The sequence below is a fragment of the Silurus aristotelis genome (genome assembly GCF_946808225.1).
Source record: "Silurus aristotelis genome assembly, chromosome: 14".
Lineage (NCBI taxonomy): Eukaryota > Metazoa > Chordata > Actinopteri > Siluriformes > Siluridae > Silurus > Silurus aristotelis.
In genome coordinates this window covers 6,814,253-6,833,551 of record NC_139587.1, presented here as the reverse complement: position 1 = coordinate 6,833,551, position 19,299 = coordinate 6,814,253, and the positions used below count along the sequence as shown (strand labels likewise).

At 40.2% G+C, this 19,299-nt stretch overlaps 2 protein-coding genes and 1 long non-coding RNA gene across 6 annotated transcripts in view; 1 reads left to right on the top strand and 2 right to left on the bottom strand.

Moving 5' to 3' along the window:
* Positions 1–523: 523 nt before the first annotated feature.
* Positions 524–5,680, bottom strand: rab33a (RAB33A, member RAS oncogene family). Of its 2 annotated transcripts, XR_014536791.1 has the most exons (3): positions 5,302–5,680; positions 2,046–3,258; positions 1,539–1,970 (listed from the first exon to the last, which is right to left on the bottom strand). XR_014536791.1 is itself a non-coding variant. In XM_083561524.1 (2 exons), exons 1-2 carry the CDS (start codon positions 5,548–5,550, stop codon positions 2,812–2,814), a joined length of 696 nt encoding a protein of 231 aa, XP_083417650.1. In that variant the 5' UTR covers positions 5,551–5,680; the 3' UTR covers positions 524–2,811. The 2 variants fall into 2 exon arrangements, 1 of the variants encoding a protein (XP_083417650.1); XM_083561524.1 differs by having other exon boundaries at positions 524–3,258.
* Positions 5,576–19,299, top strand: part of LOC310737282 — a 243,502-nt gene continuing 229,778 nt past the window's right edge. Inside the window, exon 1 of one of the 2 annotated variants that reach the window (XR_014536794.1) lies at positions 5,576–5,714. This is a non-coding gene — a long non-coding RNA (uncharacterized lncRNA). Of the gene's footprint in view, positions 5,715–17,639; positions 17,771–19,299 lie in introns of those variants that run through there. The other variant, XR_014536793.1, reaches the window with a different exon arrangement.
* LOC310737242 (matrix-remodeling-associated protein 5) lies at positions 7,118–17,727 on the bottom strand (the record flags this gene model as incomplete). 2 transcript variants are annotated; one of them, XM_083561456.1, is made up of 6 exons in its annotated part: positions 7,118–9,871; positions 10,389–11,292; positions 12,237–15,503; positions 16,392–16,782; positions 17,075–17,204; positions 17,534–17,727. In XM_083561456.1, the coding sequence occupies 6 exons, from the start codon at positions 17,725–17,727 to the stop codon at positions 7,963–7,965; spliced, it is 6,795 nt and encodes a 2,264-aa protein (XP_083417582.1). In that variant the 3' UTR covers positions 7,118–7,962. The 2 variants fall into 2 exon arrangements, with proteins under 2 accessions (XP_083417582.1, XP_083417583.1); XM_083561457.1 differs by lacking the exon at positions 17,075–17,204 and having other exon boundaries at positions 17,534–17,640.

Here is a 19,299-nt window from a genome sequence, read left to right as displayed (position 1 = left end):
TTATCACATATTTATGGAATTTTGACAGATACCCTCATCCAGAGTAAATTTATCTCATTCCTACAACTGAGCAGCTATGGGGTTAAGGGCCGTGCTGTGTGCTTCAGGAGTAGCAGCATAGGGTGGCTTGGATTCGAACGAACAACCTTTAGGTCTAATGTGCATCACTCTGCTGTTGATTATGCTTAAAAAAATAAAATAAAATGTTTTGGATGATTTATTTCTTAAAGCCAGGTGCACACTCTGCGATTTTGGCCACGATTTGATCGTCTATGACATAAAAAATCCTATAAAATCTGTAGTCGCAGGTTCGACAACTTCACAGACAGATGATTAATGGCTGCTGCAATCATTTTTTCCTCCGATGAAATTCTGGCAGTGTCAGAAGATTTCAGATGCTGTCCTGCAGTGTGACTTCTACTACGACGTCAATCAAACCAAGAACCATTATGAGGGCCGAACCCGATGATGCAATTAGCGTGACAGTGCAGTATAGCAAGAAGAGAAACTGAATGAGTTATAAAGGCGTTTGTATGATGTTTTTATTATCAAGGCATGTCATTAACCAAACACTACAGATTGTTTTTGTTCGCTGCTAGCTACTATTAGCGAGAGAACGCGGGTCTGAACGTGTCACATCTTGATTAGGTGAAACTTGGGATTTCTTTTTCTTGTGTGCGTCAGTTTTTGTGTGTCGTAGTCTGACATTATGAGAACTAAGATCCTACAGTGTTACATGTTCGTACAGTCTGACAAGCAAAAATCGCAATATTAAAAAAAAAAAACACACAGTGTGTGCCTGGCATTACTTATTACCAAGAAACGTATAATTAAAGGGTGTATCCTGAATACAGGTAGTCTTCTACTTGCGATGGAGATACGTTACGACGACCCCATCGTAAGTCAATAATATTGTCAGTTAAAGATGGTGCTATGATTGTGACAGTCTTTCCTGCTTTATGCTCATTTATAATTAAAATTTTCTGCTCTAAACTGATGGCTTTCCTTTTCTTTTGTTTTACTACAAGCAGGAGACATATTTGGGTGCTTGGAAGACATGCTTTTGTCACTAAAATTGCTGTTTGAAACCGTTTGAAACAGAAAAAATAGACAACTTTACTCCATTGAACGCTAGCGAGACTGGGGCATCTCACAGCGCGAGAGATACGCTCATCCCAGCTGCGCCTCCAACACATCGTACCTGTGCAGCAAAATAGTGAATATTTTTACTATTTTCTTGTATCGCTAATCGTCATTGTAAGATCGAAAAATCGTAAGACGAACTGGGAACATCTGTACTAGTGTTTGAAAGCACATTATTACAGTGCATTCTAACAATGGTGGTCTAGTGGTTAGGATGCGGCGCTCTCACCGCTGCGGCCCGGGTTCGTTCCCCGGTCAGGGAACCAACCCCAGCCATTAGGGTTGCACAAGCCAGAGCACTCTGAGTGTCGGTCCCAAGCCCGGATAAATGGGGAGGGTTGTGTTAGGAAGGGCATCCAGTGTAAAAAGATGTGCCAAATCAAACATGCGGATGATCCGCTGTGGCGACCCCTAATGGGAGAAGCCAAAAGAAAGTTTATTCTAACAAGTAATATACAGTGAGTGGCTTGGTCAGGAGGCATAAATAACGCATTGCAAATAGATGCTGGAAAAGAGACTCGCATATTAGTTCCATACAATACAACACACACTCTGCTTATGCAGAAGACAATAACTATAACTATCAAGCGAAATGTTACACACGACACATTTGACTTTACTTTCAGTGAACCCTTATTGGAACAAGGAACATTTGTATATGATTGTTTTCTGTGTAAAGAAATGCATTTTTCAGCCTTAAAACTGATGTATGCTGAGTTGTACTTACAGCCACAAATATTTCTGGAAAATCTCAATAAAAATAAACCCACAACACGACAACCTTGTTAGAATAGATTCTTGAATCAGAGTTGTTTTCCGGGAAATGACTGGCATTCGTCATAAATTAATTAGATACATTTGGCAGCGTGACACAGAAAACTAATTATTTTGCGCTTACAAACGGTTCACTGCTGGCCACACTGTATAATATTGCAACATAATTAAGAAGATGTGCTATAACAGTGACGGGGTAGCTTGTTTCTTGCTAATATTGCTCACAGCATATCATCCAGCCCGTGTGGAATGGGCGGCGTCTTCTTTCGTTGACACTATCAATAGCGTTTACTCTCCTAATATTCCCTCTATGTGTCAGCTCACACTTTAAACATGCATTGGTAATTATTATTATTGAGAATATCCGAAATCTGTACATGCAACTATTCAGTATAATTATTATTTTGCGAAGGAAATCACAATCACAACCCCCAAATACAAATACACAGCTCACGTAAACCTGAATTAGACCCCTGATTCTATTTTATGCATTTTGTGACTAGATGAAGTAACCATGTATATTGGTACATATGCCTTCTTACGCTCAATAATCTCTGGAGCTGATGTGTGCTGGGACATGAATCCACAATAATCGTAGAACACAAATGAATACAGATGAATCTTACATTGTTGACTGGATATATGAATGTCAATCTCGATTTCCGAATATTAGGTGAAATGTTACACTTAAAAATGTATGTACAACAAATCAAACGCTAAATGACTGTAGTCTGTGGTTAACAAAGGTTCCAACAAAGAGACAAAAAGACAGAACAAAAGCCTCACTGTAAAACTTCATTAGTTGCAGGCACATTTTTTTTTTTTTGCAGCCATCAACATTAGTCTCAGTTGGTGTGGAAAACAGGATTAGATTATTCTAGGCTTTACAGCTCTTTAGCATGGACAGGTAGTCTTGGGATTAGGTTCTTGATTGAGCTTCACCCTCCCATCCTTCCTCTCCACATTCCTGTAGATAAGAGATTTCTGGGCCTTCAAACGACACGCCAGGCACATGAAAATGGAGTCAACGTTCTGGCTCTCCTTGGGGTCTTTGGCGGATGTCTCAAACAGCAGCATGTTGTGTGCGTCGGCAAACTTGAGCGCCATGTTGGACGGGACCTGGATTTGATCCACCAGGTCGCACTTGTTCCCCACCAGGACACGGGGCACCGAGGCCGACACGCGATGCCCGTTGCACTCCTGGATCCACGTCTTCAGGTTCTCAAACGAGGCCATTTTAGTGACGTCGTAGACGAAGACGACAGCGTGGACGTTGCGGTAGTAGTGCTCCACCATGCTTTTGCGGAAGCGTTCTTGGCCAGCCGTATCCCACACTTGCACCTGTACACACAAATATGATGAAAGAGGGCAAAAAAAAAAGAAGAAAACTTAGGTGTGTGGTGGGTAGATTCATTATGGTCAATGGAGCAATGGATCTGGAAGTTATTCCAAGACATTAATTTTGGATTGAACAGTTCACCATACACACACAGCTTACAGCTTATTTAGAATAACCAATCCACCTACTTGAGTGCTTTTGGCAGGTCAAAGAAAAACTTATAGAACCTTGAAGAAACCCACAAACATGCTCAGGATCAAATTGAGGACCCCAAAGCCACCCTTCCAGATAAAGTAATATGTAATATATTAAGTAATATGCAGGTTTCACTGGACAATATGTAACTAAAGGTTTTCCATATTAATGTCATTTCTCAACCTGACTCAAGCCGTGACACGATAAGTCAAATTAAAAGATCTTGCGCCACCAACATGGACGGATGTCGCTTTTGTAATATTAAACTTGACCAAAGTATAGTAGAAAGATGGCTTGAACCAAATAGTATAAATATAATAGCATAATGGTACCTCTTTCAGCTTTAGTTAGAGCTGGTTGAAGCACAGTATTTTGATGTACAAATTACGGAGATGGTAAAATGATGATGCTGTGGGTAATGATGCTGATGATGCTGTGGGTCCTGGTCTCTCAATCAATGCCCTTAGCCCCATAGGTGCTCAGTTGTAAAAATGAGATCAATGCAAGTCACTCTGGACAAGAGCGCTGGCAAATTCTATCAATGTAAATGATAACATGACAAACATTAAATAGAGCAGTGGTCCCCAACCCCCGGTCAATTGGTACCGGGCCGCACAGGAAGAATACACAAACTACATTAATATCCGTTTTATTTATTATCTGATTCTGAACAATGTTTTATTTTGGAAAATGACCGGATTATCGTAGCATCTGTCTATACATCACTGTTGATGCATGTCAAGATGCCTCAGTCACATGTCTTACCTCCATCCTCCACCTTCTTAAAGGGGCTGCTCCGGCCGCTAACACATAATACATTAACGCTAAATTAAAACCCCTAAGCTAGCAAAATCGACAAAAAACAACACTATGGATTCACGTTTATTATTATATTGAGAAAATACCAGTTTTTATGCCGGTCATATCATTTTATTTTGTTGTATTTATCCACCACACCTCAAAGGCCGGTCCGTGAAAAATATTGTCCGACATTAAACCGGTCCGTGGCACAAAGAAGGTTGGGGACCAGTGATATAGAGTAAACCTACAATGTACTTGTTTCAGCACCTACAGTATAAAAGCACAATATCTTAATGTACAAATGACCGAGGTGGTGGAACAATGTTGTGGGTAGTGCTGGGGCTTGAACCATTGACTTTCTGGTTAGTAACCCAAAGCCTTATCCATTACAACTCCACTTCTCCAAGATACCATCTTTTCTGTGCTTTACATGTTCTCACTGTGTTTATGTGAGATTCTTCTGAATTCTCTGGATTCTTCCACTTGCTGGTAGGTGGATTGGCTACACGAATGCTACAACAAATGAGGGTCTAATGGTTTTTCTATTTTACGTTTAGGGCTAGGTTCTGGATCAGGATACATCACCATCCCGGACATAATCAATTGTTTACAGAAGATAAACGAAACATTGCATGATAGTGATTTTCCAAGCTAACTCAAGCGGTGACACACCAAGACAATATCGATGATCTAATGTCAACCTGAATCCAGGGTTTAATAAACATCAGAATCAGTATCTGTAGTAGTTTGTGCATGGTATTGTGATGTAGGTTTGCCAATGCAGTATATGCATGAAAATATTATGGGAACAGATTGTTCATCATTTTAACAGTGACATGCTTTCAGGCAACTGGTATTTTGTAGACCTTCATTGTTAAAGCAAACATGAATTATTCAATAATGCAACGCGAATCTCAGTGTAAACCTAAAGGGAAAGAAAGTACAATTTCCACGGAAGCGAACATCCAATCCATTGCAACATGATGGAAATGGTGCATCGTCTTTTTTGTTTTGTTTATGCACGCATTTGTTTTTTTCCATTGACCCACCTTGATCCTCTCACCCTCGATTTCGACCGCCTTCTCTCTGAAATCCACACCGATCGTGGCCTCCGTCTTATCCGGAAAAGCGCCGCCGGTAAAGCGAAACGTTAAGCACGTCTTGCCCACGTTCGAGTCGCCGATCACGATTATCTTAAAGATGCGCGTTTGCACGCTGCGCTCGAGAGACGTGCTGAGCTCCAGGGAGTCGGACGCGAGACCTGCTCCTTCTCCGCGCCCGTGCGCTTCGTTCGCCATCGCGGCGAAGTGATGCTCGACCCACACGCACGCGCGCGCGAGCCCTCGCGCACACGCCTGCCCGCCCGCCCTCGCGTGCTCGTGCACGGCGGCATCTGCTTTCTGGTGGAGGACGGATGAAGGAGAACAGTTTGGGCTCAGATCCGCTCCTTCTTTCAAGGCAGGCAAGTGAATGACCATTAGTGCAATGTTGAAAAGATGAATATGGTCTCAAATGCATATAGATTTATGTATTAGGGCCTTGTGCAAGGCCCTTAGCCCTATTCCATGTATCATGGCTGACACTGCACTATAAAAAATGATCAAGAATTTCTCTGTGGTCTAATTTGTGGCAAATAAACTTCTTCTTTTTCACATTTTGTTTCAACTGTGTTGGAAACAGGAAAAACACTAAAATATGCAGTGCATTTGATATTTCAGGTCCTTCAGGTTGAGAACATGTCAAAAGTCAGTTTGGCAAACTCGTATCATTTTCATAGCATGCTATGCAACTCATAGCAAACAAGGTAGTCACCTGAAATGGTTCTCAATTCACAGGTGTGCCTTGTCAAGAGTTCATTTCTGACATTTCTTGGTATCTTAATGTGCTTTAGATCATAAGTTGCCTTGTGCAGTGGAAAGGGTGGGTACAGAGGCTATAGCCCTATTAGTGCTACTACAACTATTATACAAATCCATATTATAGCAAGAAAACCTCAGTAAAAAGAAAACACAGTTCATTACTTTAAGAAATGAAGGTCACTGAATTTACACAATTTCTCAAGAGCTTTAAATGTATTCATAAGTGCAATCTCCAAAATCATCACCTCTGCTGCAAAGGAGAATTTTATTTGAATTATTTGTCAATTGTCAAATTGAGGGCACACTTCAGCACACCAGCATGTCTACCACAGCATTTTGCAGTGACATTACATCCCATCTGGTTTGCACTTAAAAGGACCATCATTTGTTTCCAACAGGACAATGACCCCAAACTCACATCTAGGTTATGTAAAAGCTATTGTATTGTAGCTATTGGAGTACTGCATCAGATGACCTGGGCTCCACAATCATCTTATCTAAATCCAGTTGAGGTGGATGGGTATGATTTGGACCAGAGAGTGAAGGAAAAGCAGCCAACAAAAACTCTGGAAACTCCTCAAGATTGTTGGAAAACCATTCCAGGTGACTACCTCATGAGGCTGACTGAGAGAATGTTAAGAGTGTGCAAAATGTGCAAAAAAAATAATTTTTACTACATATTTATGTTTTTTCTTTCATGGGTTGTATTTAAAACTTTCATATTATTGTACAGTAATGTACAAGAAAAAACACTAAAAGAAACGGTGTTCCAAACATTAGACTGTTACAGTCTGTCTGTTTGTCTATCTAAAACTGTATTGTAATATTAATGTATTTGCTTCATCTATAGTTCCGTAAAGGTATTGGGTTTGATGTACTTACAGCTCCATTATTTTGCAAGACTTATTTCAAAGGTGGCAAATGCCACTCATGAGACCACCTCACTAATCAGTTATTTCAGCTTCGATCACTTGGTATTAATAAAAAAAAGAAAATACACCATGTCTGGCAGTCAAACTGTAAGCGTTCATTTTTTTTTTTTTTTTTAACATTTACATTATGAGTACAATCACATAATGTTAGTCATTCTTTAAGTAATCATAGTATAAGAGGCTGCTCAGGCCATCTGGCAAAATTATAAACTATTCACATTAAATCACAACATAAAAGCAGTAATAAACATTTTTACAAAAAGCAGAACATCAACTTAATTATTGATTTTGAGCTACACTTCAAATTATTCTATTAGGGTCATTCAAAATGTGCCAATCCAAAACCTTTTCTCTAGCAGTTATTCTGTTACAGAATCGGCTGCTTGTGTATAGTTTTTGGTAGAGCTGTCAGAACAATGGTAACATTTATGCCTACAAGGCTTCCTTTCTACTCCAACAGTGAAAGGCTGTGTTGTTGTAGATGGATTACATCCTGATGCTGTTTGCTGGACATACATTTAAACTGCATATAAACAGCAGAAACGATTCAAATGAAAATACAAACTTGTGTATCATTTTTTTTTTTTTTTCATTTTTAAACCAATGAGGGTAAGTGTCTAAACGGCAGATGAATAATTCCATGTACAAATTAATATTTTCATAAATTAAATACAAACATAAAAAAAAAAAAATCTCATGGGTTCTCCAGAACGTTAGAGTGTTGGTTCCCAACCAAAGGCTACAACAATACATGCTAGTCTTTTTAAGAAGGAAGAAAGATAATGCCCATTTGTAAACTGCTGAGATTTTTCCAGGAACATGAATCGCAGCGTTCTATTTACACTGGTTTACAGGAATATAATGTCCATATCTATAAACCGTTTTAACTTCAGATTAACGCATTTTTTCCTTCACATGCTTAGTTCACCTGAAGGTATGTTGCTTTGAAATCCATTCCCAAGGCATTTTTAGCATTACATTTATAAATTCCAGAGTTCATAAGACTAGGATCCTGAATGACCAAACTACCATCCTCTGTCATGTAAATTCCACCTAATGAGGTAAAGCGATTATTGGGCACAAGTGTGGTACGCCCAGGCAGGGTCCATGAAATGTCTGGTTTAGGAGTACCAGAAGCAATGCATTTTAGTGTCACTGGAGAACCCTTAGACACTTTTATGATGGATGGGGGTGCAATAGTGATCTGTGGTGGAAGTACCATAATAGTAACAGGATAAGACAGTGTTGATGATCCAAATGTGTTAGTGGCTTTGCAAATGTAAGTACCCCTATCAGATTTTGCAGTTTCCCTAAGCTGAAGGGTTCCATTTAATAAAAAGGCAACTCGTCCAATAACTTGAGGCCTGTCCAATACCAAACCATTTGGAAGAGTCCATGTGATAGTTACTTGGGGCCAGCCTTCCACTGTACATGGCATGTTTAATGTCTGTCCATATGAAATCTTCATAGGTGATGGTGTACCTCGAATTTGAGGCTTCCTTCCAGGTTCCAGAGCGTAGCGTTTTTCTGCTTGTCCTGCAACATTTTTGGCCAAGCAACGATAAACACCTTTGTCACTGGGCACTGGCTGAATAATATGCAAACTGCCATTTTCCAAAGAGTGAACAAATCTTTTTAGTCTCATTCCTGGAACCAGCACTGTGCTGTTGGGTAGAATCCAGACAAACTCTGGCTTGGGTTTTCCCATAGCCTGGCACTGTAAAAGGATGTCGTTTTCATCAGGTTTAAGAGACAGCACCTCTATATTTGGAATAAGGAAGCTTGGTTTTTCAGCAAGTGATGCTACTTCAAGGTCAATTGTTAGGGTGGCCTCTCCTAGGTTATTTCTGGCCACACACAGAAACTTGCCTTCATCAGTTTTCCGGATGCCTCGCAATTCAAGAGTACCGTTTTTATGCACTTGGAATCTGCCTCCGACATAAGGTACAGGCAGAGACATACCAAAAGGTGTCGTCCATATTGTCTGGGGTTCAGGCATGCCATCGGCTTTGCAGTGCATCAAAACTGTCTGATAGGACACTGCCAAAAGTCTACTGTCAGTTCGTCCACTTTTTCCATTAATATAGGGCTCACTTACCTCTACCTGGAGTTTTACATTCTTAATGTCATCACCAGCAGAATTTCTTGCGACACAAGTGTACTTGCCCTGGTCTGCCAAAGTAACCTTATTTATGATCAGTGTTCCATCTCTGAGTATTTGATATTTGACCGAAGATAAAGTTATCAATTCATTATTTGGTGAAATCCAAATAATTGCAGGTAGAGGTTCACCAGTAGCATCACACTTTAGATGGGCTGATTGGCCAAGTGGAAAACTGAGAAAAACCTGGTCCTTGGAGGAAATTCTGGGTGAATTTTGGACAACTTGGACACTCACTTTCATTGCATCCTCTCCCAGTTTGTTCTTTGCATAGCATGTGTAATCACCCTCATCGCTTTTTCCCATATGTGGCAACAAGAGTGTCCCATTCTCAAATATAACATAGCGACGGCTGCGAGTCCCACTGTCATCTGATTGGAGAGCATTGTTTATCATCGTTCCATCAGGGAGACTCCAAGACACCTCAGGGTCTGGAAGACCTGAAGCTACACAATCCACAAGGAAGTTCTCACCATTTGTAACTCTCTTTTGTTGACCGCCCATGTTCTCTATTTTAGGTGGCTTCATCAGGACCTCGAGTTCAAATAGTTCCATATCCTCTCCATTGGGCTTTTGATACATGCACAAGTAACTTCCTCTGTCTTTTTCAGTCAGTTGCAGGATCCTGAGTGTACCATTAGGGAAAGCATTGATGTGTCTGAAGGGACTAGAGACAAATCAGAAAGCACAATGTTAAAACGTCTCTTATAAATTGTATGACTGTTGTTATTTTAATATTCAAGGACATCTGCAGAATAGTTATCTTACATGTTCAGCAGGAAATGATGTAAAATTCAGGCATGCATTGTTGCAAGTTATGCAATGCGAAGTGTATCTGAAGTTCAATAAATACTGAAATTCCTGTGTGCCACATCATTATTGTTATGTCTGGATCAGCCAAATTTATTTAAGTTTCCTGTCCAATGCCATAGATTGCTTAATGGTTTTCAGACATTGTTTGAATAACAATAATGATGATATATTTTTCCAGTATAAACAGGTGTGTTTTCAATTATCTCTGACCCGCTGTGTTTTGTCCAGAATCCTGCCTGATACACTAGTGGGCCTGTGGCTTGTGAAGTATTTATGTAGAAAGTTATGTAATAGAATAACAGTATAATGCAATTCAAACTCTAATATAAATGTTTCTTTGTTTACTTTGTTTGTTTGTGATATGTTCATACCTGTACTGATGTTCCAACAGTGTTTTAGATGGCAGCCTCCACACCGTACCTCTGTGGTAGTCAGCTGACTCAGGGCAATGTAGGAACACTGTAGAACCATACATAGCCGAAACACTATGCTGTTGAGACGGGCCTTTCCAAAGACCTGCAGACTCCTGCCTTATATCCAGCTTTACCACTCTTTGAGCAAGCCCAACCACATTTGTGGCTGAACATTCATATCCTCCTGCATCCGCAGGGATGAGACTCTTGATGTAGAGTGTGCCATTAGGGAAAACAAAGACACGCCGCCCTATGAACTGTGTAGGTTTCAGTTGTGAACCATCAGGAAGAATCCATTTAAGAAGAGGCTCAGGTTCTCCCTTTGCTGTACAGTGTACAGAGATACTTCTTCCACGATTAATGTGTAAACTCTCAGAGGACTCTTCCTTGATCGTTGGTGGCAATGCTGCAACGTGTAGCTGATAGGTCAGAGTGTTAGCACCTGCTGCATTACTGGCAATACACTTGTAGTTGCCTTTTGTGGAAAAGTTTGCTGACTGAATGCTGAGTGTTCCATTTGGAAAAAGTGAGATGGGTTGATCAGGAAGCATATAGTCCTGCACTATGGTTCTGTCCGGAAGAATCCAGGAGACTTGTGCTTGGGGCTTGCCTACTGCAATGCAATCCAAGCTTATTTGTTTCCCCATGTATACTGAGACTTCTCTGTATTTGGGGCCCTCTATTTTGGGAGGTTCTGTCTGTACAATAAGAGTGACCACCATGCGATCTGAGCCGAACTTGTTCTGTGCAGTACAAAGGTACTGACCTCTGTCCTGCAACTGTACATTCTTTATGACAAAGGAACCATTTGGAAGAACCTCAAATCGTTGTCCATGTTTGGTGCTGGCTTGAATTGTAGCACCTGTATGGGACATATATAAAGGGAACCTGAGTACTGTTGCTGTATTAAGAGGAATAAGCAGACACAAATTAACAGGTATATATAATGTATTGTTTTAAAATTTGCACAACTCTCACTTTAGTGCTGTAAAATTATGATGTATAATGGTTCATCTTTGTGAAAATTTTGAAAGACTTGGAGATGCTCTGACCCAGTTGTGTAGCCAGCACAATTTGGGCTTTGTCAAACTCGCTCAAATCCATCTCTTGCCCATTTTTCCTGCTTCTAACACAACTACTTTAAGGACAAAAGGTTCACTTGCTGCCTAATATATCCCACCCACTACCAGGTGCCATGATAAAGGAAAAAGTGTTATTCACTCACCGGTCATAATATTATGCCTGTTTGGTGTATAATCAAAAATCATACACTTTTGTTACAGATTATATATTGTGTATGTACTCTATATGGCCAAATATTTAAAGACACCTGAACATCACACCCAAGGGCCTTTTCTCATACATTCACCACAAAGTGGTAAGCACCCAAATTTGCGTTATGTCTTTGCATGCTATGACATGGCAGTTTCCTAGCCTAGCCCAAATCTGTTTTTATGACAATTACAATGTACACAGTGTGAGACACGGTTTGCCAGCATTGGCGTGGAAGAACTCAAGTATCCTGCACAAAACCCTAACCTCAACCACACTGAACACATTTTTGATCAACTGAAATGCTCAGAGGTGCACCCCAGACCTCCTCTCCAAACATCAGTGCCTGACCTTGCTAATGGTTTTGTGCCTAAATTGGCAAATTCCACATTCTATTTTTCTAAATCTTTTAAGCAGGATTTCTCTTCATCCCCAGTGAATGTAATATTCAAAAGCACATATTAATGTGATGGTCAGTTGTCCACAAAATTTCTGCCATATAGTGTATACCCTGTATTCATATTGGTTACCTACCTGTAGAGACTTTTGTCCAGGAAATAACAGGCTTGGGGTCTCCTGATGCCTGACAACGCAGAAGAACATTTTTTTCCGCCAGCGCAGACACAGCAGCTGAGTCAACTGTCATTATTCTTGGCTTGACACCACTCCCCATCAGGTTTGGAAAGGGCAGAGCAGTGCTCAATTTCTTTGGTTGAAAGTTACTGTAGTGCCAGCGACTGCCATATAGTATGCTGGCCGTGGAGTGTGGTTTGCTAGTAGTTGCTATAATTGACGGGGGTGTTACAGGTTTGTATATACTTGGATAATCTGGGGCTGGATGTAGTTTTAGAGTGGGCTGGTAAATTCTTGATTTTGAAGTAACTAGCTTTCCCGACTGGCCTAAACGCTGGGCGTCAATCTGGGATTGTCGGTATCGGTTTCGAAGCCTGTTAAAGAGCAAGTAGTCCCTTACATGGGATGAGCTACTTTGTGGTACTACAGTTTTTGGAAGGGGGGTTGCTGATGACCACGGGATGTAAGGTGTGGGGTTCGCTGTTTGTGCTGTGATTTCAGGCCGATTAGTGAACCCCGCATTCCTTCCACTTGAATGCACTGAATGCAAGGTTCGTTCTGAAGCTTGATGCTGTGATTCATGAACTCTGGGCCAGGCTGGAATGCGTTTAGTATAAGTCCATAAGGGAGAAGTGGTATACGGCCTAGGTGTAATTAATATTTGTTTTTTTCTTTGAGCTAACCAAGGGTGGACAGGCAAACCAGGACTTTCAGGTCTATTTAATGGGATTTCCTCTCTGTGGCTTATGGTCAGGGTTGGTTTGTCTTTGGTTGTTGGCTCTTTGTGAAATACAGGAGGTTTAATGTTAGTGATTTGAATAGTAGGAGAACTTGTACTTGTTATCTTTTGGTTATTATATTCTTTATTTGCTATGCTGCTACGCCAATACATGTTTTCAATGTTTTTTTGTCCATGCCACTTATCTTGTGTTGGTACTAGCATAACAGGAGCCTCAGAAGTTGTAGTGGTAAGTTTTATTTCCTTTGGTAATGTAGATTTTTTGTTAGCTTGAGACTTCACAGTTATGTCTACTTTGTTTTTTATTTGAGGTCCATGTTCACCTAAAATATCTGTAAGTGGTTTTCTTTCAGGTCTCTGATTTGTAGTTTCAGAGTGAGTGTCTATGGTGATGAGAAGTTCAGGAGCTGTTGTAGTTAATACAGTTGTGAATGTTACTTCTGTTGGTGGGGGACGCATTGGTCTCTGTGGCCTTCTTGACTGAGGTCTTCTCCTGTGTTGTGGTCTTCGTCCTGTGTTGGGTATGCGATTATTCCCCCTTTTTTTTCCCTCTGTTTTTGGTCTTTCATTCTGTTTCTCAATTTTTGTCACAGGTCGCACGTTTGAGCTAATAGGAGATAATGTGGTTGAATAAAGGTTTATTGAAGCCATTTTTGACATTTTTAAATCATCAGGATTTTGATGGACATGTTGTGTTTGGTGTGGTGAATTGTGGTCTGTAGGCTTTCTGTTACTGGACGGTACCATCTGCCTAGTATTGAAATTATTTTTATGACTATTAGTAGTAGCACTGGTAGTAAAAGAAAGAGTGACAGGATCAGCAGTGGTTGGAGTTGTGCTGGTTGTAGTGGGTGTAGTTGTTGTTGTTGTTGTTGTTGTTGTTTGCACTTCTATTGTGGCTGCTGTTGTCATAGCTGTTACTGGTTGCACAGTCAAGACTTTAGCATTGGCTTTTGCTAAGATTTGTGCCCATCGGCCTGGATCGAGCTGTTTGACTGATTTATTTGGTTTCCTCACTTTCTCATTGATCTTTTTTCTATTAAAACCCTGCCGATGAGGTCCACCTGCATTCCTATCTTTTCCGAGTACCCTGGGTGGTGTTTGTGTAACAGTGAACTGCTTGATTTCTTGGTATCCTGACCCCTCAGCATCCTCCTCCTGGCCATACAGTGGTGATTTACCCTGGACCACGCTAACACCTGTGACGTCTTCCTCTTTTTCATCTGTTAAAACAACCAAATGAGACAACATATCTGCTCCATGGATGTTAGCAGCTAAACAGCTGTATTCCCCAGCATCTTCATTTTTTACTTGTTTTATGACCAGAGTGTTATTTTGTAAAACATAGATTCGACCCATTTCAATGGATGCCTTTAGAATCTGATGATTTGGTAGGAACCATCTTGTTTCAATTGGCTGTGGTGAAGTAACTGAACAGGGAAGACTAAGGTATTCTCCATTCTCCAAAGAAATTTTTTTTCCATTTAGGTCACTAGGACTGAGGAGACGTTCCCTAACCATAAGCCTATATGAAACAATGTCTACTCCTGTCTCAGTATGCACAAAACAGTGATAGAGTCCACTGTCAGACAAGCTTGTGTTCTTGATAACTAATCTGTTGTGGTCTGATGTAATTCTGTGGGAATCTGTTTTGTCCAAGGTAGTAAGATCTGGAAGCATCCACTCAACTGTCAGATGCCCTGAACTCAGTATATTACAGTCAAGAATGGCCTCAGAGTGCTCCAACACAATTTGAATCCTTCCCAGGTTTCCTCTTAAAATCAAAGCCCAAGAAGAAACGATATCTTCTTGTTCTCCTCGTCCATTGATCTGCTTCGATATAAATGTAGAAAAGTTCATGACCAGTTTTTTTGTTGTTGTTTTGTGTCTGTTTAACTGAATTGTAACCTTTGGTTGCAACAACCAGGCTGGTTCAGCCATTAAATGTCCTTTGAGTTCAGTAAAATAAGGAGAGTCCTCGTTTGAGACCTGGGAGTACTGAAAGGTCACCTTTGAAGTGTTTTCATGCCTCGCTCCTTGCACCAAGGTGGCTGGACTTTCATAGTAGTATGCAACAAGTCTCCATAGGTTTTGGAGCGCATCCCTTTCAATCTCACACTCAAGCAGCGTTAATAAGGTTACATTCACTGCCACATCATCTGACCTTTTCACCTTCTCCCATACCATGGAGGTTCCTTCAACTGGATGGTTTACATCACAAGCCACATGGGCCCTGTTCCCATGGCTGTCTGACAACATGAACGTCAAGTGGCCCAGTGGACGCTCCAAGTCCTTGGTGTATGGAAGGTCTGGTTCCTGGTCCTCCGATGCACTATACTCGCCCAGCTTCAGTGGGGATTGTATCAAAGGCCTGTCACAGGCCAACTGCTGTTTTAAAAGCTGGAAAATCTGGCTGTTGTTAAGAGGTTGTGGTGAAGCACAGACAGCACAAGTCTCACTGGATGATTCCTTCTTGCACCTAATCACTCCTGCAAGGAAGCAGAGCATTTTTTCTTTAAATCCATTGACCAAAATAACGTTTGGAAAATAATTGTGGCAATTGTTATGCTTTTTTTTTTTTCTTTTATGTACATAAACCGATCAGGCATAACATTTTGACATTAAAACATTCTGACCTATAGTTTGAATGAAACTAAATATCTCTTCATCATGGCAACTGTTAGTTTTATATGTTAAAAGTTAAAGAGTTTTATATGTTAGGCAGCAAGTGAACATTTTGTCTTCAAAGTTTACATGTTAGAAGCAGAAAAAATGGGCAAGCGTATGGATTTAAGTGTGTTTGAAAAGGGCCAAATTGTGATGACTAGACGACTGGGTCTGAGCGTCTCCAAAACTGCAGCTCTTGTGTGCTGTTCCTGGTCTGCAGTGGTCAGTATGTATCAAAAGTGCTAACGAACAGTGGTAAACCAGCGTCAGGGTAATGGGCGACCAAGACTCATTGATGCACGTCGGGAGAGAAGGCAGGCCCATGTGTTTGGTAGCTTAAATTGCTTAAGAACTTATTGTTAATGCTCGATGGGTCAGGATTGTTTTGTCAGCAAAAGGGGGACAGACACAAAATTGGGCAGGTGGTCATAATGTTATGCCTGATCAGTGGCCATAAAGTTATGCCTGATTGGTTAATTGATTAAATTAGTAGTGATTCAATTCTTTTAGTACTTTTGTAGGGGGTATTCTCTTCCCACTATAAATGACTAAAATAAATTTATAAATGAATACAAATGAATACACTTACAATATAAGAGTGAACTTAAATTTATAAGCTTACATACTGCAGCAGGATTAACACTTGTAGTCCACTTGAACCAATATAAAGAACAAAAACATGATAATAATGGCAGGTGTTAAAATCTCACCATCATGTTTCTTGTGCCATTCTAAAAGCCAAAGTATTTGGCAGTCACAAGTCCACGGATTGTTATGCAGAGAGAGGACTTCAAGTCTGCTCAGGTGTTGAAATGTACCGGGCAGCAAGTACTCTATCTGGTTGTCTGCTAGGTACAGGTGCCGTAGGCCTGAACCCCAGAATGTCCCAAGAAGAGAGATTGTGGTGAACGTGTGTGGATGAAGATCCTGCAACCTGTTGCTCTCCAGCTGAAGCAGTTTCAGTGATGTTAGTCCATTAAAAGAGAAAGGCTCAATAAAATCAATTAGGTTGTGGTCTAGATGAAGGCGAACCAAGCTTGTCAGGCCCTCAAACATACTGGGTTCTATTCTTGTTAGCCTGTTGTAACTCAGCTTCAATATCTATAAGGAAAAACAATTGTACCATATATGAAAGTTTTGTGGTAATACTTAAGGCAGTGGTGTCTAGTCTTCCACAAAGGGCAGGTGTGGGTCATGATTTCATTCCAAACAAGCAGGACCCACACCTGTGGATATTTGTGGATAAATCTGAACACCCCTGAAAGAAGGAAATAAAAATGCTGTATTTTTCTGCACATTAAAACATATTCATGACAAAGTTGTTATAGATTCTGCATGCACAGACATATTCACAAATGCTTACATGCACATATGCATATATATACACACACACCTGGAGGGAACGTAATTGGTAAAAAGATCCTGAAGCTACAGTGCTGATCTCATTCCCATGCAACATAATCATCTCTAGCTGGTGTAGATGTCCATAATCTGACGTCCCCACAGCCACAATGCTATTATAGCTTCATGGGAGATATGTTACATGAAAAAGAATAGAAAAAGATTCATTTTTAGTCAGATAATGCTGATAAGTATGAAAGTATGTAAAATACATTAGCTACAATTATATATTTTCAAATGCCAAAATTTTTTAAACAATTTAAAAATATTTTAAGTGCCAGTGTTAGCTGCTAGTCATTTCCTAGTTAGCAGCTCATGCTGGCACTATGCATTCTTTAGCGTTTTCATGGTTTTAATGCATGCACACAACAAATCTTATTGAATCTTATACGGTAAAGAGCAAGTGGCCACACATTTTATATATATATATATATATATATATCATGCCTACCCCAGATTTACTCGCTCTGTGTCCTTGGGCAGGTTCCGCGGGGGAGATAGGAGATGGCGAAAAGTACAGTGCACCTCTTTGGGGTTGGGGCAGCTGCAGGACCTCGGGCACACACACACGCAAGCAGGCAAAATGAGGAGCAGCAGATACAATGCTGCCTTCAGCCAGGGAGCAGAGACACCCAGAGGAGCCATGTCTCTTTCATGCCATCATCCAGCCTGTGGATGGGAAATCAATGTAAGTGTACATTCATGCACAGATTACAAAATCTAGTGGTATGACACAAGAGTATAATGCTAACTTGCTAACCATAAGGGAAGTGTGTCAATTGAAATGTCAATATCACACAGTGGTAGACAGTAATAAAGTAAATGTAAATCGTTACTGTACTTAAGTAGCTTTTTCAGGCATCTGTACTTTACTGAAGTATTTCCATTTGGGGAGACTTTTACTCATTTCATAATCAAATATCTTTGGAATCTATAACTTTTTACTCCACTACAACTACAAAACTTAACTGGTCAAACACACAGCAATCCACCAGTCAGGTTCGAGTGCACGCTCCGTAATAAACTTGCTTTGATTGCTGCTTGGTGGTATCTACTTATCATCAACATACAGTTCAGTGTCAACAGCAAGCAAAACATTTTAAGAGGAATAAATGATGAAAGAAACTCCTGACTCAAACTTGCCACAACACCCGTGGCCTCATTTGCGCAAGTAGTTTTGAAGGTTTTGTTCTCATGATAATATTAATAAATATCAATCAGTGTTTGACTCATAACAGCCATAATAAATCATAGTACTTTGGATACGTAATTACATTTGGAGGCAAATACTTTTGTGCTTTTATTCAAGCACTTTTACTGGAGTAATATGGAGTGTATCTCTACTTTAACTTGTGCATGGTGTGTGTACTTTGTCCACATCTGATATCACACAAGGCTAACAGGCTATTTCGTCCATCTACTAAATGGTTTAGTACTAAATCTACTAAACCAAACTGAATACAGAAAAATTAAGCTTGGTTTTTTGCAAAGCCTTCTGTCCTAAAGACTTTGTTGTGTCAAAATATTACAGCTTTACCTCATTCTTTACCCTATACTTACAAAGAGCTAATTCTGGGAATTCCACAAAAGCTAAAAGAACCTAACCTTGTAAAAATCTGTTTGTGTTACATCTGTCGTATACAGCCCACTCTACTGTTAGAACTACTGTTACTGTATATATAAATTACTCAACACATTCTGAACAATCAGAATTCGAAGGTGCTGTGGTATAAATGTCATATTTATTAGAATCATTATAATGTCTAACAAAAAATTCCAGACTGGCTATAATAGATACGAGGTATAAACTGTGTTCTAGGGTGGGCTTAAAGCGAAAAGAAAAAAAAAAGCATTTGTTTTAATTGATCTCCTTTGTACTTGTATGGCTTATAATAGGCCCTACATTTTAAACAGAAATTAGCTTCATTGTGGTATCCGTGCTGCCGACTTCAAGTACTCCCAATATAAACAACAAGCCTAGTTTCTTTTCCTACTGTGTGAGAAGTGGTAACATCCTTATTACAACATGACTCACTAACCACAAAGAACTCTCATGACACGGTTGGCTAATTTGCATGGTGTCACGCGCCAGAGTCCTGATTATTTTAATATGAAGTGCTTAGAAGTCTTTAAAGGGTTTGCTTTATTTAACCACGCTAATAATTGGTAATCAAGTCAGCGGATTCTAGTAAAGTATTGCCCCTTTCAATCCCCTTC

What these genes read in the sequence shown, in the direction of transcription:
- rab33a (XM_083561524.1), bottom strand. Translation starts at nt 5,550, where the DNA reads ATGGCGAACGAAGCGCACGGGCGCGGAGAAGGAGCAGGTCTCGCGTCC. An exon ending in TCGAGGGTGAGAGGATCAAG is followed by an intron (nt 3,259 to 5,301) that starts GTGGGTCAATGG and finishes TTGTGTGTACAG; the next exon opens with GTGCAAGTGTGGGATACGGC.